General features: G+C 43.0%; 1 protein-coding gene across 1 annotated transcript in view; it reads left to right on the top strand.

Moving 5' to 3' along the window:
• Positions 1–9,027, top strand: part of LOC147895872 (DExH-box ATP-dependent RNA helicase DExH12-like) — a 28,997-nt gene extending 19,970 nt beyond the window's left edge. The window contains exon 3 of the mRNA XM_087382894.1: positions 5,638–9,027. Coding sequence (XP_087239020.1) covers positions 5,638–8,856 — 3,219 coding nt within the window. The 3' untranslated portion in view covers positions 8,857–9,027. The remainder of the gene's footprint in view (positions 1–5,637) is intronic.
• Positions 9,028–27,314: the final 18,287 nt, after the last annotated feature.

Below are 27,314 nucleotides of genomic sequence, written 5' to 3'. Positions count from 1 at the left end.
ATTCCAGCAAAGGCAAATAATGCTCCCATTTGCTTTTGTGGTCTGAGACATAGCATTTAAACATATCCAAGATGGTAGAGTTTTCCTGCTCCGATTGTCCATCAGACTGAGGGTGAAAAGATGACGAAAAATTCAGCGTAGTGCCCATATTTTCAAACAGCCCTTTCCAAAAGAGGTTGGTCATCCTTGGATCTCTATCATTGATTATGGATTCAGGCATCCCATGATACTTGAAGACATGCTGCAGAAACAATTTGGCCATTTGATCTGCTGTAATTTTCTTACTTACTGGCACAAAGTGGGCTTGTTTGCTAAACCTGCAAATTATTGTCCACAATCCATCATGTCCAGTAGGAGTACGTGGAAGATCAAACACAAAATCCATAGCTATGCTTTGCCATGGTCTACCGGAATTGGCAAAGGGTGTAACAACCCACGTGCCTTCTGCCTGTCAAACTTTACTTTCTGACAAACCATGCATGTTCTCACATATTCTTCCACATCTTTCCTCAAAGATGGCCAATAAAAGTATTGCTCCACTGCTGTAATTGTTGCTGTAATTCCCCTATGTCTTGCATATGGAGGAGCATGACTTTCCATTATGACTTTCTGTCGCATCTGATCAGTGACACAAAGTCGATTATGCATCAAAATGAAACCCTCTTTCAACATATAGTGATCATGCCTTTGACCATCAGAAAGCTGATCATAAATAGTTGAAAAATCAGCATCATTAACATATTGATCTTTCATCACATCTAACACATTGTTGTAAGCAATGCTCACTGCTGAAACACTGGGTTTCTTGGAGACTGCTCCAGGCTGTGGTTTCCTGGAAAGTGCATCAGCCACGACATTTTTGTTACCCGGCACATGTACAATTTGAAAATGAAACATTGAGAGGAAGTTAGCCCATCTCATGTGCTTTTCAGATAATTTTCTCTGCGTGAGAAAATATCTAAGTGACTAATGATCTGTCTGCACATAAAAATCAGTTCCAAGAAGGTAATGTTTCCATGTGGTCAAAGCATGTATCACTGCTAACATTTCCTTCTCGTATGTCTGCAAGTACAATTCAGCATCTTTGAGAACTCTACTCTCATATGCAACCACTCTGCCATCCTGCATCAAAGTGCCTCCTATGCTGTTCCCACATGCATCACAAGTTACAGCAAAGGGTTTTGCAAGATCTGGCAAGATAATAATGGGTTCAGAACACAACTTTTGCTTCAGGTCTTCAAAAGCTGCATTTTCCTTTGGTCCCCACCGAAACGGTACAGCTTTCTTTTGTAAAGCATGCAAGGGAGAAGCAATTTCTGCAAAGTACTTTATAAACCTCCGATAGTATGAACACAACCCAAGAAAGCTTTTGACTTCATGCAGATTTTTCAAGCATTAATAGAAGGTTACTTTCTTTGGGGGAAAAAAAAAGTATGTCTTCCTTCTGTTTTTCATAAAAGTTTTTGTTTACCTCTTTTTTCTTCTCTTTCATTTTCTCTTTTATTTTGTGTGTAGATTTTTGGTCTTTAGAATAACAAAAATTCTAAATTTGTATGATTGGACTTATTCTAGTCTTAGAAAGGTATAAAGAATGGTGAAGTTGGTTAACCAAGAATAAGTTTTATTTTTTTTACTTTTGCCTTGCATTGGTAAAAAGAGAACTGTGGGGACGCCCACAAGGGACTAGAAATAGTCCAAGAACTAGAATGCATGCATTAGACTAACCTCTAATGGGTTAAAGTGTTGGTAATGGTTTGTGGTATTGTGTAGGACCAAGAGGATTGCAAAAAGGCCCTAGAATAAAGGGAAAACAGGTCCTACAAAGCAAAAAGCACCAAGAATGTGGGCGCCTACTTTATGGAGGACCCCACAAGTTAAAATCAGCAAGAAAATCCAGCACACTTTTTAATAAAAGCCTTCTAAAGCTGATTTTAGGAAAAGCTCAGCTTTTTTAGCAAAGAATGCCTAATTTAGGCTTAGAATGTCAGAGTCGTGCTTACACAGAAGTGTGCTCTCCAGTCAGATAACTTAATAAACTTAGAATTTTAGCACTTTATAAATTCCACATAAAAATACCACAATTTTAAATGCTTTCACACCACATAACAACAAGAAAATAAAAGAGATAGAGACAAGTACATTGGCACCCGACTCGTTGAGAATGAGGCCGCTCCTCCCAACTAGGTAAACCGAGTTGTATTTTTTATATATTCAATGATGCTTAGCCTCACTATATTGGTAGTACAGATCTTTGGACAAAACCCCCTCTCGGAAATCCAGCGTTCTAGACCAAGACTCAAATATAGGACTATTACAATGATCTTTCTTTTCAAAGTGGGACTCTGATGGACATATGACTAGCAATCTCCAAGATAGTAACCACGGGCAGCCATTGGCCCGGTACCAGGTGGAGAAAGTCACATAAAATGGTCTTGGTCGTCCTTATCCCTGAAACACAAGAAACTTAGATTCTACCTGTTAGGGTTAGTAACTCACAACAGAAGCAGTCAGCGTTTTTAACCTAAATGAGGTTATAACCTCTGGAAATTGAAGGGAACATGTTCAGTATAAATAAAATCAGTTTTAGAAAGCCCTATGAGTGAACAACGAAATCTGAAAATCACAGGTGTAGTGTTTGATAAAAGTGATATACGCGAAGAATACTTGCCCCATGACTCGTCTTGGGCACTGGAAAGAAAGACAGGTAGGCTGAAGAAGAAATTCCAGCAATCATCAAGTTGGACAGCTGGAGGATGGCTAGGTAGAGGACGAATTTGCAAAGAGAGCAGCAGGGAGAGGGTGCAAATTTGCAGAGAGAGCAATTGTGATTGCTTAGAACTGAGCCCAAACTTTATATAGACCTTGGGGGAAAGCAGAAAGCTACAAAAATCTGAGAAAGCACCAAAAGCAGGGTGAAAAAGCTGTGACAAGCTGAAAAAATGATTTTTAATATTTCATTTTCTAATTATAGTATTTGATTTGTCATTTTATGTTAGAATGGTTTTTAGGAGTTATTTGAATACTTTAAATGGGTCTCTTAAAAATTTTCCCCCATGACCCCTCTACCCATGCACACAAGTAATTAATCTAGGGCCTAGGACTTAGTTAATCCTAGAACTTAAACGGCTTGTATCTAGCTCTAAACAATTCAGAATTCTATCAAACTGGAACTATCTTTTAGCTCTCGGAAGGCCCTAGAAACTAGACACTCATGGACTGGGTTTTGAGATCACTTCTGCTACCATGATTACGAACAGCTCTCTCATTGAATTCTCAATTACAGCAAATCTCTCTCTCTCTCTCTCTCTACATACACTCACACTCACACTCACACTCACACTCACACTCACACTCACTCTCACTCTCACTCTCACTCTCTCTCTCGGTCGGGTTGGACCCCCTTTGAAGGTCTTTATTACTTGTAAGATTTTGAGTACAGAGAGTTTAGCGTGGAGTTGTGTTTCAAAATTCAAAACGTGAATAGTTTTACAAAGAGCTCAAAGCTCATTCATTTGGCAACATGCCAAGTGTCAAATTCTAATCTACTTTCCTAATTACATGCCACTAGGGGCAACTCTAGAGTCTTCGAAGCACTTGGTCACGCGAGTGATCTCTAAAGCGCTCACCTAGCTCCATATTGCTTGGTTCTTCAATCCTTCTTAATACATGCAACCATTAACCAAAGCGCTACCATGGTACCCATTAATGGTCACGCTTTGCATGCAAATAATAATCTATAGACTAATCCTAGTCAGTGTGGGTGTCCCCACCAAGTCAACATGTGAACAACACATAGAACACAATTCTTAGTCGACTGAGGTCAACACTCTTGGTCGTAATTAAGGGGCTTCGCATCAGTCAGAGCGCCTTAATTATGGCCAAGTCTCAGAGCTAGCTACATATGAATAGCTGTTTCTAACCCTAAACTTACTGTTATAGGCCGTCCATCTTATAACAAGAGCTGCCAAGCACATTGCATGTGGCACCATGGCACACACACATATCCACAGCTTGTCAAATCTTCTTGTCTCAATTGCCACACATCACCACCTATGAGCAAGGAGCTTTGTGGCTCTAATACCACTTGAGAAGACAAGAGGCCAGGAAGGGTCATGTGTCATATGGCAAGATAGATTGCATGCTAGGGACTCCAAGGGCATATCCAAAAGTGGAGCTAGGAGTTGGAGGTCCTTAGTGCCCACATCTCTATACAAGCCACCAATTAATGTACAATTGCATATGGGACTATATATTGAGCCCCCATATCCGTGTGCCACAAATATGTTGAGTCGAACATGTGGAGGCACAAATGAAGTCTTCAAGGCAATACTTGTACTTCCGTTTCTTCCTACCCGATCCTAGAGGCTTCAGGGACAAATAATTTAGAAGAGGCATGAAGAGAGATAGCCTGGAAATTCGAAGAATCAAGAAGGGATCAAGGTAGTGTGAGAATCTTGATGAAGGAGACAGTTGTGCTAATGGAAAGACATTGGATGGAGATGCTGAGAGAATGGAGAGGGAGCAGGTGGAGAGGCTGAGCAGAATGTGAAGGTATGGAGGTAGAGTGAAGTGTGACTATACAGATACGTAGAGGAAGCATGAGTGTCTAGAATGGAGAGGCTGAGAACTGCAGATCCCAAGAGTGTACATTGCATACATACACAGGTGGCAACATGATGTACAGGTAATGCATGCCGACCAAAGTTAAATACCTTTTAAAAAAAAGTGGGATTCCTCACAGGTCAGAGGATCCTGAAACACCTTATTATGTCCTAAACAGTTAGGGGCACTCAGTGCATGCTCAGGCGGCAACATGGTGTACAGGTAACACACATTGACCAAAGTTAAGTACCTTTAAAAATGATATTGGGGATGGCTCTAACAGGTCAGAGGCATCCTGAAACACGTCATCATGTCTAACACAGTTAGGGCACTCAGTGCACTGTTTCTGGTTCTAGCTCCATCCACTTCTATATTATCCCAACTGCCTTGTATTTCTAGCCTGCTTTTATATTGCTGAGGTTTTCCTTCGCAGAGATGCATTGTGCTGACTAGGCAGTGCAAACAGGATGCCGATTTTCAAATATATAATCTGCGCCCCACACAGTTATACGAGACCTGGCATGACCAAGTGCATGCGCTTGTGAAATGTGTGCAATTGCCTCATCAGAATATGTCCTCTGAGACCCTGTTGATGTGCATTGTGCCTTTCATCTGATTCTTATCTTCCATTAATCCCACATAAAAAGGCTTTGTGTATTTCTAACAGGTAGCTGCTTCCTAAAAGAGTGTGCTAGCATGTCTTGCCTGTGACAAGGCATGCTTTCATTAAGATGCAGTGAGGTGAATGCAAGAGCTCTGTATCATCGGTTAGGGATGAGGGTACTTGAAATCATCATGTTGTATGTTATGTGGATCTTTGAAGTTTCAATTTTCTAGCAGGAGCTGATGTGTATAGACCAAACTGTGTAGAATTTTGATTGAGTGTATATTTTATATTTAATTGTACGGGCATGCAATAATATTTGGAAGGTCTTTTTATACAACTGGCTACTTCTATTTTAATTGTTTGATATCTTGGTGGCTTGTATTGTCATGTATATGTGGCCCTTACATATGACCATCTGTTTCTTGCAGAGTGCAGGGCGCCTTCTGCGTGCTTTATTTGAGATTGTACTGAAGAGGGGGTGGGCAGAACTTGCCCAGAAAGCTCTTGCTTTATCAAAAATGGTACAGCGGAGGATGTGGAGGAGTCAGACTCCTTTGCGGCAATTCAAAGGAATTCCCAATGATGTTCTGGCCAAAGTTGAAAAGAAAGATTTGGCATGGGAGCGCTACTATGACTTGTCTTCCCAAGAAATTGGGGAACTGGTGAGGTTTCCTAAAATGGGGAAGACTTTGCACAAGCTTATTCATCAGTTCCCAAAATTGGAGCTAGCTGCTCGTGTTTTGCCAATAACACGATCAGTACTGAAAGTGGAGCTCACTATCACTCCAGATTTTCAATGGGATGAGAAGATTCATGGTTATGTTGAACCTTTCTGGATAATTGTGGAAGATAATGATGGGGAGAATATTCTTCATCATGAATATTTCATTCTAAAGATGCAGTATATTGAGGAGGATCACAACCTGACCTTCACAATCCCAATATTCGAACCTATGCCCCCACAGTACTTCATTCGGATCTTATCTGATCGGTGGCTTGGGGCAGAAACAGTACTGCCGGTATCGTTTAGGCATCTTAGATTGCCTGAGAAATACCCACCACCAACAGAACTGCTGGATCTGCAGCCGTTACCTGTTTCTGCACTTAGAAATCCTGCATTTGAGGCACTCTACCAAGACCTGGGTTTGAATTCAGGTGACATGCCTAAACCGCTGGGGTTTAGGCATTTTAATCCAATTCAAACCCAGGTCTTTACTGTTCTATACAATACAGATGATAATGTACTTGTTGCAGCACCTACAGGTAGTGGGAAGACTATTTGTGCCGAATTTGCTGTGATGAGGATGCTGGACAAGGGGTCTGAGAACGGCGGAATGCGGTGTGTTTACATAGCTCCAGTAGAAGCTCTTGCTAAGGAAAGGTACCGGGATTGGGAAGTCAAGTTTGGTCAAGGATTGGGGTGCCGTGTTGCAGAACTTACTGGGGACACAACGGCTGATCTTAAGATTCTTGAGAAAGCTCAGATTATAATCAGTACTCCTGAGAGATGGGATCTATTGTCACGCAGATGGAAACAGCGCAAGCATGTTCAACAAGTTAATCTGTTTATTGTTGATGAGTTTCACTTAATAGGTGGCCAAGGGGGGCCTGTGCTTGAAGTTATTGTCTCAAGAATGCGTTATATTTCCAGTAGGAGTGACAATAACATTCGCATTGTGGCTCTGTCAACATCACTTGCAAATGCCAAAGACATGGGAGAGTGGATTGGCGCCAGTTCACATGGTCTCTTTAACTTTCCACCTGGAGTTCGACCTGTACCCCTTGAGATACATATTCAGGGAGTTGATATTGCCAATTTTGAGGCTCGCATACAAGCAATGACGAAACCCACATATACTGCAGTAGTACAGCATTCCAAGCCAGGGAAGCCAGCTCTTGTTTTTGTCCCTACCAGGAAGCATGCACGTTTGACTGCACTGGACCTGGTTACGTACTCTATGGCAGCTGGCAGTGAGAGGTTTTTACAAGTTCTGGAGGATGATCTTGCTCCATTTTTTGAAAAAATAAAAGATAATGCTCTCATTCAGGCTCTGAGTCAAGGGGTGGGATACTTGCATGAAGGCCTCAGTGTTGCAGAGCAGGAAATTGTGTGCCAATTGTTTACGGCTGGTGCAATTCAGGTTTGTGTTGCTAGTAGCACAATGTGTTGGGGTATGACTATTTCTGCTCATCTGGTGGTTGTGATGGGGACACAGTATTTTGATGGACGAGAGAATGCTCATACAGACTACCCTATCACTGATTTGTTACAGATGATGGGTCGTGCAAGCAGGCCTCTTGTTGACAAATCTGGAAAATGTATCATTCTTTGCCATGCTCCTCGAAAAGAGTACTACAAGAAGTTCCTGTACGAACCCTTTCCAGTAGAGTCGCATTTGGATCATTTTTTACACGATCATCTGAATGCTGAGGTGGTTGTACGCACTATTGAGAACAAACAGGATGCTGTCGATTACCTAACATGGACATTTCTTTATCGCCGGCTCACTCAGAATCCAAATTATTACAACCTTCAGGGTACAAGCCATAGGCATCTTTCTGATCACCTTTCAGAGCTTGTTGAGACCACACTGGCTGACTTGGAGACAAGCAAATGCATTGCAATTGAAGACGACATGGATCTTTCACCTTTGAATTTGGGAATGATTGCTTCGTACTATTACATAAGCTACACCACAATAGAGTTGTTCAGCTCCTCTTTGACTGCAAAGTCCAAGCTGAAGGGGCTTTTGGAGATTTTGGCCTCAGCATCCGAGTACTCGAAGATTCCAGTGAGGCCTGGAGAGGAAGAGAATTTGAGAAGAATGATTAATCATCAAAGATTTTCTATTGAGAAGCCCAAGTACACTGATCCACACGTGAAAGCAAACGTGTTATTGCAGGCACACTTCAGCAGAAGTGTTATCACTAACGTGCTAGCATTGGATCAAAAAGAAGTATTGGTTGATGCCAGCAGGCTACTGCAAGCAATGGTGGATGTCATCTCCAGTAACGGCTGGTTGAATCCTGCTCTTGCAGCTATGGAAATGAGCCAGATGGTAACACAAGGCATTTGGGAGAATGATTCTGTTCTACTTCAGCTTCCACACTTCACTAAGGAGCTTGCAAAGAAATGCCAGGAGAATCCTGGCAAGAGCATTGAAACTGTGTTTGAGTTGGTAGAGATGGAAGATGATGAAAGACGCCAGCTCTTGCAGATGACTGATGCGCAGCTGTTGGATATTGCAAGGGTCTGCAATCGATTTCCCAATATAGATGTAACATATGAGATTATCGATGGTGATGATATCAGCTCAGGAGACAATGTTACCATTCAAGTGACTCTTGAGAGAGAACTAGACAGCAGGCAGGAGTTGGGCTTTGTTGATGCGCCTAGATTTCCCAAGCCTAAGCAGGAAGGCTGGTGGCTTGTTGTTGGTGATCCTAAAAATAACCAGCTTCTGGCTATCAAGCGGGTTTCTCTGCAGAGAAAGGCTAAATTTAAGCTGGATTTCACTGCTCCGGCAGAGGTTGGCAAGAAAAACTACACTTTGTATTTCATGTGTGATGCATACCTTGGATGCGATCAGGAGTATGAATTTTCAATTGATGTAAAATGGCCAGCTGATGAGGACGATGTAAAGTAGTTGCTTACAAAGCAGCGCCAAAGTTAGTTCTACTCCCATGTGATACTTGCTTTAGGCTCAAATGATGGCAGTTGTTCGCAGTTGTCTTCCCTACTTTACTGTGTACCTTTTAAGCAGCAAGAAAGGCTCCTGTAATATTTTATATGTTAATACATAGATCGGTGTTCTGAAGATTGGGGACTTCCGACTTTTGGGAATGCACTCCTTGTTACAAATCAGGAGGTTTTAATGTGATTGCAAAAATTGTCTGTTATTACAAGACTTCTCGCTACTTTATGTTAGGAAGTTGGGTCATCTGATGCAGTAAGATTGTGTATGCAACAGTTATTTTCATTCAAGGGCTTCATATCAGTGTTTTGTCTCATATTTTACTGATGATTATTGTTTGAGTTTAGTAGTGCTCATTGTGAGGGAAAGAGAGGAGTGGAACGATAGGAGAGAGAGACACTAGGAGTTTGGGTGTGTAAAAATGTGTCGAGCCACACCACAAACTCAAAAGTTTTATTAGGATTAGGTATTCACCCTATAACTGTCTTAAGACAGTCATAGGGGTCGTAACATTCTAAAGGGTGGCAATGTGCCTTTACCCCAACAACCTCCCACCTAAAGGCCAATGTGCCTAAAGGGGAGAAAAGAATAAAAATTACAGCAATATACAGTTACTGTATACAAGACCATAAAATAAGAATGGTCTCATCCTAATCCCATGATGTGGCGACAATGTGCAAACCGCTCTGTAGGCAAGCTCTTAGTGAGCAAATCTGCAGGATTATCATCAGTATGCACCTTCACAAGCTCAAGCCGCTTGTCTTCCAGTACCTCCCTGATGAAATGGTATTTCACATCTATGTGCTTGGTCTTCTGATGAAAGACCAGATTCTTTGCCAACATGATAGCACTCTGACTATCACAATGCAAAATTGGCATATCTCTTGTAATGCCCAAATCTCCCACCAGCCGAGTAAGCCATATTGCTTCCTTGCAAGCCTCAGTGGCTGCAATATATTCAGCTTCAGTGGTTGACAGTGCAATGCATTTCTGCAACCGAGACACCCATGATATAGGACCTCCTGCAAATGTAAAAATATAATCGGTAGTAGACTTCCGGTTATCTGCATTCCCTGCATAGTCTGAATTTGTAAAACCATGCACCAATGCATCCTGCCTACCATAGCATATGCACAAGTCTTTGGTACCCTTGAGATACCTCAAGACGCCTTTCACTGCTTCCCAGTGCCGCTTGCCTGGATTTGCCATATACCTACTGATGACTCCCACCGCAAAAGCAATATCTGGACGAGTGGCAACCATGGCATACATCAAAGAACCAACTGCAGATGCATACGGAACCTTGGCCATCTCAGCCTTATCATCATTTGATCTGGGGCTGTCCTTACTGTTGAGTTTTAAATGAGGAGGCAACGGGGTACTAATAGACTTCCCTTCCTCCATGTTAAACCTCTGCAGTACCTTGCCAATGTACTCTTCCTGTGACAGAAACAAAAGTCCCTTAGACCTGTCACGAGTAATCCGCATACCTAGTATGTGATTTGCATCACCCAAGTCTTTCATGTCAAAAGACTTATGTAGTTGCTTCTTCAAAGCAATGATCTCCTGCTGAGATTTGCTGGCAATCAGCATGTCATCCACATATAGAATGAGTAGCATCAAATTGCCATCCTTTGCCCGTTTGGTGTACAAGCAGTGATCGGTCTCACACCTATGATACCCTTGGGAGTGCATGAAGGCATCAAACTTCTTGTACCATTCCCTTGGTGCCTGCTTGAGTCCATACAAGCTCCTCTTGAGCTTACACACAAGCTGCTCTTTCCCTTTAACAGCATATCCCTCTGGCTGACTTATGTAGATCTCATCATGGAGATCTCCGTGAAGAAAAGCAGTCTTCACATCCATCTGACATAAATCCATGTCCTCATGAGCAACAAGAGCTAACACTGCTCTCAAAGTAGTCATCTTGACTACAGGGGAAAAGATCTCATCAAAGTCAATGCCCTTCTCCTGCTTAAATCCCTTGGCAACCAATCTGGCCTTATACCTCGGTAAAGCATTTGAATCCACTTTGACTTTGTAAACCCACTTGCATGGCAAAACCTTTCTGCCTGCAGGTAGCTGCACCAAGTCCCATGTATCATTATGAAGTAAGGAGTCCATTTCTGACTGCATGGCTTTCTCCCACTTCCTTTTCTATGTTCTTCCCATAGCTTCCTTGAAGCTGGAAGGCTCACCACAATCTGTCAGCATGATAAAATCAGCCACATTATTGGCTCCTGGAACAAACCTGTCAGGAGGCCGTTGTACATGGGTGCTCCTCCTAACAAAATGCTCCGTATTAGGCTGCTGTCTAGCCTGTTCATCATGCATGACGGGTGGCTGTACCACCATATTTGGCTGTCCTACAGCGCCATTTGCTGGCATATGCAGTGGTGCATCATTGGCAAAATTGTCTGGCTGATTTTCAGCCTGTATACCCTCTTGAAAAGGGTTATTTACAGCAGCCTGCTGCTGCATATTAATGGGCATTCTTTGCTGTCCAACATCATCATAAACAACCCTCCTGTATTCCACAGGTTGCACGGGTTCTTTGTGTACACTATCCTCTTTAAAGATGACGTCATTGCTGCGTATAATCTTCCGTTTGACAGGATCCCATAACCTGTACCCCATTTCACCTTCGTCACCGTTACCCATGAAGATGCATCTGAAAGACTTTGGCTCCAGTTTGGTGCACAGTTCTTTGCGTACATGAGCAAAGCACTCGCAGCCAAACACACGTAAGTGCTTATATGAAGGTGGCTTGCCAGACCACACCTCCTCTGGCACTTTCAACTCTAAAGCCTTGTTCGGCGACCTGTTAATTAGGTGAACTGCTGTTTGCACGGCTTCTGCCCAAAAGCCATGGGGCAATGCAGCATAAGACAACATACATCGAACTTTCTCCTGAATAGTTCGATTCATCCGCTCACTCACACCATTTGAGATGCATTATGAGGGGCTGTGAGTTCTTGTTTAATGCCCTTAGCTTCGCATAACTGTACAAAAGCATGTGACACATACTCACCCCCATTATCGGATCTGAGGCATTTCAACCTGCGTCCTGTCCGCCGATTCTCAACCTGAGCGACAAACTTCTTGAAAGCATCTAAGGCATCGCTCTTATGCTTCAAGAAATAGACCCATACTTTGCATGTGGCATCATCAATAAAAGTAATGAAATACTTTGCACCCCCTAGTGATAGCTGTGGCATCTCACACAAATCAGTGTGCACTAGATCAAGCGGTGCTCTATTCTGGGGAGTTCTCCTCTTATGAGGAGTCATAGAATGCTTTCCAAAAATGCAATGATCAGAAGTAGGCAAATCTGAAAATGAAAGAGACGGCAGATAATCCAAACGTGATAGTTCTTGCATTCCTTTAACGGACATGTGTCCCAACCGGCTATGCCACAATGAAACCTTCGGCAGCTCGGTTATGGCAACAACATGATTACCTACACTCGAAACATAAAGAGGGTACAAGGTATCACTCTTATAGCCCTCAGCCACTACAACCTAGCCATCAGTAATCACCCATTTGGAATCCCCAAATGTGGTGTGGTAACCACTGTCATCCAACAAGCCAGTGCTAATCAGATTTTTCTTGATTTGCGGCACATGGCGAACACCATCAAGCATAAATATGCGTCCGTCAGGGAATACTATCTGTATACTGCCAATCCCTGCAATCTGACATGCATAGTTGTTCCCAAGGTGAACAACTCCATGAGTACCTGTGTAGGAAGTAAACCACTCCCTATGAGTGAGACAATTGGTAGGATGCAGATGCTACCGAGGATTGCAACGTGAGCATAATTCCATACCTAGAGGAGCATTTGGGGTCACCTCTTGATTGTAGATTTCCATTGCCTTTGAGACAATGGTATGCACTGAAAGTCCATAAACTATCATTACCTTGGTTTGATGCTTGCAAAAGTTTCCTTTCTCTGCCCATTCGCATGTGTAACATGGCCACTCACTGTTGGCATTGTAAACATTGTGGTAGTACCCGTCTCGTGACATACTAAGCACACATGCACTAGTGCAATCGTTCGCATCCAATGTGGCATTCGAGTCTGGGATTTTCATTGCCTTTCGGACTGCATGCTCAACAATTCCTTGAATATTCCAATTCTTATGGAAGCCTGCGGATTTCAACTCAGCTGCATAGAATGGCAAACATACTTTTGTTCACTTGTGAAGTACCCAATCCAAGCGCCTTCCAACATGATCTTCTTTCCATGAAGAAATCTAGCCTTTAATGTGCCATGGTATGCCTCTATTGCACCATTCATATCTTGGTTGCATACGACAACGAATGTGTAGAATGTATCCACGTGTCTGAAAAATCCATAGCAGATGTAGAAGATATCATAAACTAGCCATATGGCTATAGCTTAACAATTCTGAGTAAAGGTGGGATATCACCAGACACATACTGACATGAGTAGCCCAATAGGTTTGGAAGTACTCAATGAATTATTTATGCTTGTGATATTTATGCAAGAATGCATTGATCATTCTTGAGCTTCCTCCTTGTGCTACTCCATTAACTCTCCAAGGCTCCCACGCATGTTCATGATATCGCTTAGTCTTTTGAACATTGTAACTCGGGTAGGCCAATCATGTAAACCCTGTGGCAACAAGGGCCAGAAGTGCAGTCTAGGACAATAACTATGAGAGCATTGTGTGTATAGAGTAGTGGCAAAGCTCCGGTTGTAATATTTTGAGCTTGAAAGATGGTATGATAAATCTTAAAGGATGAGGATAGCCAAAACCCTCTCTAGAAAAGATCCAATCATACTTGGAAAATCATGATCTAGAGAGAGAAAAACTAAAAGCCTATACTTTCGGATGTCCCTCCACTTTGTGTAGAGACCCAAAAAGTCCCCCCACTTTGTGTAGAGACCCAAAAAGTCCCTCCACTTTGTGTAGAGACCCAAAAGTTCCCCCCACTTTGTGTAGAGACCCAAAAGGTCCCCCCCAAAAGTGGAGGGACTCCTGTCCAAAAGGTCTCCTACAAAAGAGGTCCCACCATGGAGGTACCTACGGATTGTGTAGAGACCAACATGTATAAATATCTCTCAATGGAATGAAGCTTCCATCAGTGTTCAAGCTCACTATTGTGTTCATGCGATTGATCTCCATTGCATCCATTCTCTCTTACACTATCGTGTTCTAGCATGGCCTTACCCTTGCACTCTCTACCCTTGTACTCCCTCCTCCTCCTCCTTCCTCCTTCCTCCCTCCTCCTTCTCCTCCTCCTCCTCCTCCCTCATCCTTCTCCTCCATCTTCTCCTCCCTCCTCCTCGTCCTCCCATCTTCTTCTCCTTCCTTCTCCTTCCTCCCTCCTCCTCCTCCCTTCTCCTCCTACACAATCTCCTCCTCCTCCCTTCTCCTCCTCCTCCTCCCCCCATCTCCAACATCTCTTTACCTCTCTCTACACCCCCATCTCCCCCCCCCCCTCCACCTCCATCCTCCATCCCCCCCCCCCCTCCACCCCACCCCCCATTCCCTCTCCCCCCCCCTGTGCCCCACCTCCCATTCCCTCTCTCCCCCCCTCCACCCCCACCTCCCATTCCCTTCCCCCCCTCCATCTCCACCTCCACCTCCATCCCCCATCTCCCCCCCCCCTCTCCACCTCCACCCCCCATTCCCTCCTGCCCCCCACCCCACCCCCCTCCTCTCTCTCTCTCTCTCAGTCTCTCTCTCTCTCCCTCCCTCCCTCTCTTCCCCCCTCTCCTCTCTCTGTCTCTTCCCCCCCCCCCCCCACTTTCCTCCTCTCTCTGTCTCTCTCTGTCTCTCTCTCTCTCATTGTGTATAAGCCATCCTTCCCCACCAAGTTTTAAAAAAACCCGCATGGGTCTTGGTGGTTGAAGCTCTGGTTCATGTCGTTGTGTGTGTATGTTCGATCCTCGTGGTCGACTTCGGATACACCTACTGTGTGCGTCTTGGCATTGTTGCTACGAAGTAAAAAACTCTCTCTCTCACCGTGTATAAGCCATCCTTCCCCACCAAGTTTTAAAAAAACCCGCGTGGGTCTTGGTGGTTGAGGCTCTAGTTCATGTCATTGTGTGTGTGTGTTCGATCCTTGTGGTCAACTTCGGATATGCCTACAGTGTGCGTCTTGGCATTGTTGCTATGAAGTAAAAAACTCTCTCTCTCACTGTGTATAAGCCATCCTTCCCCACCAAGTTTTAAAAAAACCCGCTTGGGTCTTGGTGGTTGAGGCTCTGGTTCATGTCATTGTGTGTGTGTGTTCGATCCTCGTGGTCGACTTTGGATACACCTACTGTGTGCATCTTGCCATTATTGCTATGAAGTAAAAAACTCTCTCTCTCACCGTGTATAAGCCATCCTTCCCCACCAAGTTTTAAAAAAACCCACGTGCGTCTTGGTGGTTGAGGCTTTGGTTCATGTCGTTGTGTGTGTGTTCGATCCTTGTGGTCGACTTCGGATACGCCTACTGTGTGTGCATCTTGGCATTGTCGCTACGAAGTAAAAAACTCTCTCTCTCACCGTGTATAACATACTACTCTTAATAGTTCTCAAGAACCCCTACACCCAAGGGGGCCATGATGTAAAAACCCCATATAAAAGACACTATTAAGGGGTATTAAAAAAACCCTCTACCTATGGATTTTTATGACCTATATAGACACATTCTGTAATTTTTGAGATGATTAAAGTGTCCCTTATGTATGAAAGTTATAACTTTTAGAATTAAAAAAACCCTTATGTATGTATATTTTCTGTAACTCCTTAAAAATATCAAACGCCTTCCATTGATTGCACATGCTATCTTACATATTTCGTAGTGCTGCCCCAGGCCCCTATAGTCTCAAGTGCTATGGTTGGCTCACACAGACCTAGCCCTATGATCTTATCCGGATATGCTACCCATACCACCCTCCTGCCTAGACAAGCATATCTTAGACCCATATAGCTTCTTCAAAAATCCCCCGTCAGCTTGTACATAAGCGTACTTGAGGCACAAGAGAAACTATCGGCCTAACCCTATGATAAGCCAAATGCTCTCGTAGCGTGGGAAGCACAATAAGCTTACTTGAGCAAATGCCTACTTTGTAAGGGCAAAAGCCTTGTATCCCCCTTGTATTTGATATGCTTCATGATATATTTTGTACCCCCATTGGTTCAATGCCACTTAATTTCATGCACTTTAGAGAAACTTTTAGATCATCCTTATATACCATCATTCTGATTAGTATATTTACGATGAACCACCTAACATGTGTACATGCAGGAAGTTTCACTTGATTTTTTACTCTAGAATTGGACTCACTGGCTTGCCCCTAAAAAAGGGGGTTGGCAATACAAGGGCATCTTTAGACAAGTAATAGGAAGAATTTGTGTACCTTTTTAAAAATCCCCTTGTTTTCAGATTTTGAAAGAACATTGATATTCTGCACTCTCTAGTTCTATAATTACTATGGAATATAGGAATAAACTTAAGCACTTCATATGAATTGGGATTCATGGGAATATTTTGTGAATTTTCAACTAGCTCTCCCCTTATCATTAATATACTGAAATGGATAGGCATAACAACCATGGTTGGACATCAAAGCCTGTGGTTACAATTGAAATGCAACAATTATAACTTCTTCTTTTCCTTGATTGATGCATGTGAGTCCAACCACTCATATTAGTATTCTAACAGATAGAAAAGGAGGGATATATCCTATCATGGGACAGTCGCATCCATTGAAAGAGACCGTGATGGATGAAGGATGTGGTAAAAGGAACCTTGCTAATTAGGACACTGTATCCTCTTGAAGGCCTTTTTTGGGTGAAAAAACTACCTTTTTGACCAAGAACTATTTACTATTTTCCATGCGTGATGTAGGGCAAAGTTTTCACTTGGATCTTTTAAATTTTATCTTGAGATTTCTGTTGATGCAACTCTCAAATACTTATTTACTACTATCAAGTGCTGAAAGGAGGGGAAGTATGTCATGTGCACGGATTTGTATCTGATGCATACGTTGTACACAAGACTAGCTCAGGTAGCTTGGGGTGGCTTAGGGCTAGGCAGGCTAGATTCTTAGGTTGAGTGGCAAGGGTACAAACCAGATAGAGGTCTCTTCTATTTTTGGTGCATTGGGCCCAAGCCTATAAAGGGGGCCTAGAGGTTTAGTCTTCAGGGGGCCGATGGGAGCAAGTTTACTTCATTAGTGCTAGGTCTGAGAGTCGTGGACGCGTGCCTGCATCTTAGCGTAGCTCAAGGCTCAACAACAAATTCGAGGCCTCTAGGTGCCACCTGGTGGTATGGGACAAGAGGCTGTTGGTTGGGAGTTCATTCCAGTAGCTCAGCTCGTGGCTTAGAGGGGACATCTCTTGATTCGGGATCGTATCCCATAGGTGTCATGGTTGGGTGGTAAGCAACCTGCTCATATTCCTCACGTTTGGTGTGTTCTTGTGTTTGCTTGTAGGTCAGAGGTTTTAGAATTGCTGGGGTCATGTTAGTGGGCTGAATTATACACAATTAGTATTTAAATTGGAATGCCCTATGCCACCTAATGGAAATTTACATTTCTAGATGTAGAAGTTGTTTCCATCAAACACAAGAGGGTCTGGCACATGAAATTCTCTCATGGATATCATCTTGGTGATGACTCAAGCACTGACACAATGCCACTTCCCCCTAAAATTGCCAAATGATTAATGCACAATAAAGAGTTCGATGTGCAATCCGTTTTGGTTTAGAAAATTTTAAATTTGGAGTTCTGAGCAAAAATTCATGCTTCCCTAATAATTTTGCCATTTTTATGCCAAAGATGATGGATTTTGGCCTTGGAGTATCCAAAAGAAAATTGACTTTGAAGAAAAATGGACCTTGGGGCCATGGATGTTTTTATCAAAGGTATATGTACCTATTAATATAAAATCTTGGCAAAAGTTTATTGAGCTAGTTTTTCTAGTTTCACAATATTGATAGAATATAAAACACTTTTGTATATTTTCTTTTGGAATTTGAAGTAAAAGATGTAAATCCTAGGAGATATTCCAAACATTTATTTTATTAACTTTCGACACGTATATAAAAGTTTCACTTATTACTGATGATAACATGAAAAAATCATTCATGTTTGGAGTGCTCCAAGAAAATTTCTTTGGAAGGGAATGGACCTTTTGAGACCTTTGAAAACCACCTTGGAGATTTTTGCTGAGCCAATTTCAGATCTTTCCTAGGCAAAAGGCAGTTTTGGCATTGAAAGTTTGGAAAATTTGAGCCTTTATATGTAGTTTGGAGTCTTTCACATGAACCTTGGGAGTTCAAAAATCCCTTGTACAAAAGTGTACTCATTGAGTGCCCAATGGGATTTGAACCCATGACCTACAAGGTATGGGCAAGGAATTTTACCACTAGAGTAAGTAGTCACATGCAGGGTAAAGCAGAAGAGGGGTAACATCAAGAGACTTTTCATTGTTAGATATGCTCAATGCCCCACCCTCCTGGTAACCATCGGTGGTCCAAGGTGCTCAAGTTGTAAGTCCCCCATATGAGGAGAAGCCATGTGTGAGCCTGAGACACTGGATGGATCCTGACTTACATGTCAGATAAGGTCTATCAATGAGACCGTTGATGGCAGAAAGGTGATCTATGTGAGTCTAGCCTCTGGGCTAAGTAGGGTAGGTAAGCTGGTAGCACAACGAGGCACATTGTCTTGATTGTGTGGGAGCCCCTTGCTCTCATTGGGGTCTGGGGGCCAGCTGGCCCCCAAGTTGGCCCCCAGCTAGGGGGTCCCAGGGGGGCTAGTGCGGCGAAAGCCCTCGAGGCGAAGGTATAGGGAATATTCTTTGAATATTCCATGGATGACTAGTCGGTTCCACCGACTAGGTTGACTGATTGGCTTTGCCAACTAGGTTGATTGGTCGGCTTCACCGACTACGTTGATCCGACTACCGCCCTCATAGCTACTATAAAGAGGTGACATTCCCAGTCCATTGTATCATATTAGATCTTCCAACAGATATCTTCTAGCTAGTAGCTCTTCACCTAGTATTTGTCTAGATCACCATCTAAGCTCCAGTGTGGGAGCGCACGGGTGGACGGAGCCATCATCTGTACTACATCAGTATTGAAGGAAAATTTTGTTCGTCCACAGTTTGCTGTGTACTCTCTATTCTTTGTTCAGTTTCTGTCTGCACTGTGTAATTTAACATACACTTGGACTTTTAAAAGAGACATGTTGCAACCAAAGAGGAAGCCATAAATTTTGAACGTTAGGAAATCGTGATTAGGATGTATTTGTCTCCACTCCAGTGTCCATCTTCTCTACCACGCCACCTGCTTGGCCGCCTTAAGCCTCCATCTCCATGCTCCAATGTCTCTGCTCTCCAACACTACTTCAGCTCAGCTTCTCCTTCTTTTTTTCCTTCTCCACATTCCACTCCTATTTCATCTCCAACTCCTTTCTTGTGCTCTCTTCTCCTATAGTGTGGCTTGCTAGCCTCTATCCTGCAAGCTCCTACACTCACCTTCTCTGTGTGCGATTCCATGTTCAAGACCTTTAGTGACTACTTGTTTCAAGCTTCCCTTCGATTGCTTTCGAGCTTTTAGGTGCCTCTCTTTTGTCAGCCATTTTGCTCAATTGTGGCATATCCCGACTTCATCTACTGCAATTTGTTCATTTAAGCCACTACCTGGTGCCTCAAGCTTTGTCTGTTGTGACTTATTCTCATGAGCTATTTGCTCCATGCGTAGTGGTATGAGTTGCTCCTTCACTCAGCTCTTTTGTGCATGGCCACCCGAGCTTCTGCTTGCTCACCTTTGTTAGAGATCTTCTAGACATTGCAATGGTCTTCTTGCAGCTGTAATAGCTTGAGTCTCTATTCTGTGAGGTTCTCATTGCTGTTCTATCGCCTATAGAACTTGTTTGAGCTACTCTTTTCTTTGCATCTCAATGTTGAAGCATATTTATAATTGCCATTTTGAAATTCTTAGGGGCCTTCACAACCCTTAGCAAAACTTATAACCTGAAATTAACTTAAAGACAAACCCTTGCAAACACTCAAACACTCAACAACCAACACTTTGCAACCTTTGCAAACCACATCAAACCTTTTTGTGCTGCTTACACGGTGCTGCTTACACGTTGCAAAAATCAAAATGACAGCAACACAAGGACACACCCTCACTAGCAAGCCTTGCACTCTCCTAGGCAAGACTTTGAAATAGCCCTAACATAGATTTCAAAATGGGAGCCAATGGGGAAGGGGAAACATTTTCTTGACTCACAATCCTCTCCCCTACATAGTAAGACTCATGGATTTCGAACTAAATTTGACACTCTGACATACAGTCTCAAAAACTCATAACACACTTTGACACAGTCAGAAACTCATGACACACTCTGACACAAAGTAAAAAACTCTCACCTACCAGGTAGGTTCTGACTCTGCTCTAATACCATGTGAAAGAGCACACAGCCTATGGAGACACAATCCAACACACTACACACACATCAAAGTGGATGAGAGAGATCACATACTTGGCTATACACAATGTACACTCTCACATAATTAAAAAGATGAAGATGTGTACAACATTTCTATCCTTGTAAAAACTAAAGAAAGGTGTATGAGAGCTATGAAACCTTTTTAAGGAAGACATGTATGAAAGCTAGTTAATGATCCTTTCAATAATAAAACATGTATAATTTTTTTTCTAACTACCACAAGCATTTGCATGATTGATGCAAAGGGTTGTCCATATAGGGTGTTAATGCCACATAGCTTGTAACATTTAGTTTCCCTTAATTAAAGGTCCAAAATATTTGTATATACATAATGAAGGGATGGAATGACCATTCTTCCATTGAACCCAATGAGGACTGGGCCTCAAATTCTTGCTTTCCCTCAACATCAGCCTCATCTTTGCAAAACCCCATCCACATTCCAAAGTTTGTAACAAGTCTCCTACATTCCAATACCACAGATGTCATCCAATGTTAATCTTTCCTCATATTTCACTTTTGATATACCTTAATTAGGGTATTCATCCATAATGGAAATTGAGAAAATTGCTTGGATGTTATGCATCATCAAATGTCCTTAACCTCGATGTCCTCAAATGTCACACACCATTCTTTCCAACGAGCACCAAAAAGCAGTCGATGTGTGTGTCACCACGTTAAGCTTAACGCAACGACTGCTTGAGTTTCTACGTTATAATGTAGTGACGATGATGACTGACGTGTTATTTGACAGCTAGTCAATTACTCCCAACCACCTCACCTAGCTAACATGTGGCATTAAATAAACTCATAACTATCACATCAAAAGTCAACCCTTGCTTTAAGGCTACTGCAACAACTCCGAGGTTGTCGTGTTAAGGAGTTGTTGCTATATTCAACCGTTGCATTATGTACCCATTGCATTACAAGGTCACTGCTTTACCAATTGCTTGATCTTTGACCCACTACATTAAGAGTCATTGCATTAAGGACCGGTACTGCATAAAGGGTCGCTTCTTTAAGAACATGTCACATTAAGAAGTCGCAGCTTTAAGGTTAACACAGTAACACAGTGACTTGAGAATTCACTCCTTTAAGGCTAAATCAGTGAGACGGCTGCTGCTTTAAGGCCACAGAGACACATTGACTTATTTTTATTGGAGTAGCCAGGCTGAGTGAGCAACACATGTACGTGAGGTTTGGTAGGGTGATAGGAATTGACCTAGAGCCAGAAGACAACGCTTCAAATAAAATTCTAGTTGGCCCATCACACTCCTCATTTTTAGTTCCATCCCAGATCTTGACCTTAAGTTCTTATTCAATGCACGATCTTGTACACACGGAGTCCTTGAGTTCAGAGGATGCGATGAGCTTCAATGCCAAAATGGGGTTAAACCCAAACCTTCGGGCCACTATGGCTCATAATTCTAGTTTGATTAGACCCCAATTTCCCACACCTTCTTGTGATTAAGGGATTCATTCTCAATATTTCATTTAGAGAGGTTCGGTCTGGCCGACCTAGATTTGCTCAACCCCTTTGCAAGGTAGACCAAAGCACCATAGGTGTAGCAAGACACTCTAAGATCTACAATAGATAGTGCTCCAAGTAACCCAATGCGCATTTTGACTGGAGATCCTACGGGTCTCATGTTCAATCCTATGAAGGTGAAGCATGGAGCTCACCAGGACCTTTGAGCCCTGGGTGCCCAATTTTTGGCCACCGAGTCAAGTCCTATTAGCCCAGGGCTAGCTAACACAGAACCGGCATGACCTACAACCTTTTATAATCCACCCCAAGGATCATCCAACTATGGCACCATGCTATCCCCTCAAGTACCGATAAAGTACCTCTCCTGCACCACATACAAAATTGATAGATGGGGCTACGAGGATCCTAGTGCAAAAGCACTAGGAAGGGGGGCTGCATTGTAAGCTTTTGTGGGGAGAGATGCTAGTGCGTTGAGGAGCGATCAAGTCACCACCTCCAAGATCATAACTAAATTCTTAGCCTAGTATCCCATGTTGAAGGGTATGAGAAGATTTGTGAGACCTTCGGGGACATTGGTGACTTAGAAAAAGTGAATGCATTTGGGATCAGCCTAGATGGTAAGCCATGCCAACGTATGGAGTGCTAGGCGGTGAAGAGAAAATTAGCTAGGAGATGCTGAGAAAAACATTTATAGTGGGGTCCTCCCCTACTGGTCCCAGATGGATCCCTATCACTTGGTTCCCTTTGTTACATGATTTGACATCCCTTGTACATTCATAGGTGGCTATATCCTTTTGGATGAACATGTGCCACCATGACCAGAAAATACCAGGTATTCTGAGATGTTTCTAGAGTACTTCAGCCCATCCTATGGAGGGGGGTTTGTAGGCCATCTCCTAGTGGTTCTAGTGATGCCCTATAGGCCATGGTATGTGCCTTGTAGGCATAAATATAGGCACTTGTAGTGTTAGTGCCTTTTAGGCCGCATAGGACACTTAGTCCTATGTGACACCTAGGACACTTAGTCCTAGGTCTAGATACAAGTACTTTGTAGTCTCTATTTTCTATCTATCCTAGTTTTGACGTGACTGCACACTCTATCAACTCTTTGTACCTTGTGCTCTCTCTCTCTCTTTCTATTCATCGATCCTACACTACAATATTGAAGATTGTAAACAATGTGGGGTGGAACAATTGTGGATTTTGACATTTTCCAATCAATAGTGGTGCAATTAATTTTGATGTTTTGAATGGTTTTTTTTCATGTCAATGTCAAGTTTTTCCCAAAAGTTTTATAATTCTTTTGATTTTTTATATTTAGAACATTTGGATATGTATATATAAAGTTACTTTAGTTTCAAAGTTTCACTATCATAGCCATAGTTCTCCTAGCTACCAAACTACCATGAATTCTGCTAGGTCTGCCTTCCATGATTTCATCTCCCGTACTCCATTAATTGATAGAGAGGAGGAGTTATTTCCAGTCTTTGATAAGAGCATAGATGTCCTAGGCACTACTTGGGAGCCCGAGATGATTTTGAAGACCTCATCAAGTACATGAAAGACTACATTGCAAGTTTTGCGTATCAACTTGATGAGTCTACAAAAAGATGGGTCCCAATTGATTATTTGAAGTACTTGTTCAATCAAGAACCCAGGTTCGTGAAGCGTTTAGATCGCTTTTGAGCCTAGCTCACACCCCTAGGGTTTAGGGAGGTGGACATTGATGACCTCCTAGCATGTGGAGTCATCAGAAACACAAGAAATAGGTTCCTATCTTGGGAAATGACCTTTATTTTCCTTCTCCAGGAGGGACAAATGGAAGAGGAGGCCTCGACCTTAAGCCCTGACCCTGCCCCTGCCCTTTTTGATCCTCTTATTTCTGTAGATGAGCCCAACATCTATAATGAAGAGCCCATAGATGAAGAAGCTGAGGAGCGGGAAGCTACATTGCCCCTGGAAGTGCTCTAGCGACCTCCTGAACCCCATTCTACTTCTCAAATTCCATCCATCTCGGGCACCACCTCTATTGACCCCGCAACAATGATATGGTTTCTTGCTCCCCTTCTTGTCGATGGAGAACAATACCTCTTTCTCCATGACATAGAGGTTATGTTTGGTCTTTGGGAGGATGAAGCTCTTGGTGTCCTGTGTGGATACGAGGTGGACACGACTATGCAAGAACCTAGGTTTTTGGGAGCAGATGATTCAATAGAATAGGTTCTTGCTTTAACACTGGCCCAAATCAAAGATGCAGAGACATCAATCTACTCTGACCTACTTGATGTTCCAGAAGAAGCCTCCACATCTCACTCCAGAAAGCAGGAGGCCTCTGGATCCATCCTCATTGACAAAGAGGAAGGGATTGAGCATGACGACTCCATAGTGGTAAGAAACTATGAGCTTTGAATTTATTCTCTCTTGGTATACTTTTGCTTTAATGGAATTCTAATGTAATGTTGGACTGTTGCAGGGGGCATTTGAGGTCGACCTATTCTCATCTCGGCAACGCCTTATTCGTAGTAGTTTCGGTCGAGATCACTCACTGGCACATTACCTTGGCCAAGCAAAAGGGCGCTTTGTGGTTATCCACAAAAAGTTTTCTCCACATGGCACTGATGACCTCCTGAAGTGCAAGGCCTTGTCATGAGTGATTGGTCATGCTGACATGAATCGCAATGCTGACAAGGTCATTTTGGTGAACCGCATGGCTGCCCTCAATGCCTTTGGAACCAATTTTCAAGGTACGGCATTGACAGCAGCAGCCATGTCCCTGGCTAGCAACGACAACAGCGTTGACTCTCTATCGACTAGGTTTAGAGTTAGGAGTGTATTTAGGAATTCAAAGCCCGATGTTCTCAGTGTTTTAGAGAAGAGAGAAAGGCTCTGAAGCCTTATTATATAGAAATTTTATTTTATATGAATATAGATATTTTATATAGTGCCCTATTTTGTGTTCTTTTACAAAATTTATTTTATATTGTCATTGTATTTTGTAACTTTAATTGTTGTTGGCATTAATATTTTCATTCAGTATTCTATTCAAAACCATGCTATCAGATAAATATTTGTGCTATAATGGTCATTTCTGAGCAATCAAGTAAGAATCTCACCGCGGTGCAGAAGGCAAATGTGTTCGGCATCGCACGGGGAGCCCAAAAATGCCAAAACCCGCTATGGCATGTATGGGACCTGTTTGACCAAAATTCAAACAGGCCCCATACACGCCATAGCAGGTTTTGGCATTTCTGGGCTCCTCGCGCAATGCGGAACACATTTGCCTTCTGCACCGCAGTGAGATTCTTATTGGATTGCTCAGAAATGACCATTATAGCGCAAATATTTATCTGATAGCATGCTTTTGAATAGAATAGTGAATGAAAATATTAATGCCAACAACAATTAATGGTTTGGCATTTCTGGGCTCCCCGTGCGATGACAAACACATTTGCCTTTTGCACCATGGTGAAAAAACATAATTTGACCACTCAAATTCACAATGAACTTGCATAAACTGATGGAAAGCATCACATAACATGTATAATAACATGGGAACAGTAATAGAACATAAAAATATCTTTTATTCATTGGCCTCAAAGGGCAGAGATTTACAAAATGATTCAGGTTACACCAAATGAACCTAAACAACATCTAGGGCCTAAGAGAGGGATCGGAGCGGATGCGCTTGGCAAGTGCAATGTCCTTGTCCATCACTGTTACTCTTTTGGCATGGATAGCACATAAGGTCGCATCTTCAAAAAGACCTACTGTCATCTGCTCTGCGGCCTCCTGAATTGCTCCCATAGCGCCTGAGTGAAACGCACATCATTCTTGTATTACTGTGCTATTTCACGTACAACACACTGGAAGGGTGCATGGGGAATGAGATTGTCCACAGTGGTTTGGAACTTGCAGATCTCCTGAAGTGCCTTCACGCCTAATTTTTTGCACCTCTTAATCTTTGGGGGACCCTACACTGGCCTCTGGACATGGCTCCATGGCCACTTGTCCGCTTTGAACTTCTTTCGCCTCTCCTCCCTTGCAACCACTCTTCAGACTCCTCTTCCTATGTCTGGTGGGTCCTTCAAGGTGGCTTGTTGCACCTAGGGGTCTGCTTTGTCCTTGGTCTCTTTTCCTTTTCATGAGGCTATGAGACAGTAGGTTGAGGATCTTGCTTAGCTCATACTAGAGGCTCCTCATATCTGATAATATCGAAGCACAGAGGGTTGATGGTGCTCTTCCGTGTGGTCTACTTGGTTGAAGGATTGGGGCCAAGGTTCATTATATCTATGAGCCCGCCAAATACTTCCTCTTGTTGTGGCCCCTGTAATCTCTCCATCTCCTCTCTTTGCCTTTCTTGCTCCCCTTGTTGGTCTAGATGCTCCATGCCAGGACCCCACGAAGGAGGGAGGGGCAGTTGATCAGGATTGAATGGACTATTTTGCCCCTCTTGGGAGACCTCTCTACTTCCACGGTTAGTTGTATGGAAGGACTGAGAGGACCCCTTGGATCCTTCATCGTGCTGGGATTCCTCATGGTGCTGAGATCCCTGGGATCCCCCATGAGAGTCGAATGGTGGGGACTCGGGTTGCTTGGGCTCCTGATGATGAGAACCGCCTTCAGATCCCTGTTGATCATTGCCCTCTTGGCCACTGGGGCTTGCAGTGTGTTCGGAGGCCATGGCGTTGTGAGGAGGACAACGGGTAGCGTCTGAACGGCGTCCAATGGGTCTAGCAGTTTGTTTCACTCGTGCCATAGAAATGAGGGATTTAAGAATTTTGAAGTGCTTTATATAGTTTTTTTTAAAGCACTTTAGGGTTTTTCTTTTAAATTAGGGATTTTTGAGTGCACCCCCTCCCCCCTGTCTTTTGTCGCCTGTTCGGTAATACTTACTCTTCACCACCCTCCCTCCCAACCCACTCACCCCTCCGCCCTGCCATGTCGCACATGCAATTCTGCAATTTCCAAACAAATTTGTGAATTTGGGAATCTATAATTGACTCAAAATAGTGTTAACTTTATTCATCAAACATTTTACATTTGGGGCTCTCTTAGGACCCAATGCCTCCCCTGTCTGACTCTACGTTGCAACCAAAGCGCAACCCCTTGGCTCCCTATTGAGGACTTCCAAGCAGCACATCTCCTTGTCTTCTTGACATGTTGAACCGCTTTTGCAAGACTTGAGACCTCTACCTTATCGCGCTTGAGAGTCCTGGCCTCTAGACATCTATAAAACCAATCGAACATTTCGTGTAGTGCATTGCTTCACACGATACCACCCCCATGACTTGTATTCTTGAAGTATGCTGCCTTTGCCCTGTAGTGTGATTTCTCCATTCCTTGAGTATTCCAAATGGACAAAGGGCCCCATTGCTCCACAAACCATGGTGCATGTGTGTAAAGAATATGTTGTAAAGAAAAACATTGTATTAGAAA

The sequence above is a fragment of the Dipteris shenzhenensis genome, chromosome 12 (assembly GCF_047967505.1).
Source record: "Dipteris shenzhenensis isolate YYH24624 ecotype China chromosome 12, Dip_SZ_1.0, whole genome shotgun sequence".
Classification (NCBI taxonomy): Eukaryota; Viridiplantae; Streptophyta; class Polypodiopsida; order Gleicheniales; family Dipteridaceae; genus Dipteris; species Dipteris shenzhenensis.
The sequence above is the reverse complement of the archived record's forward strand: the minus strand, read 5'-3'. Positions and strand labels throughout refer to the sequence as shown.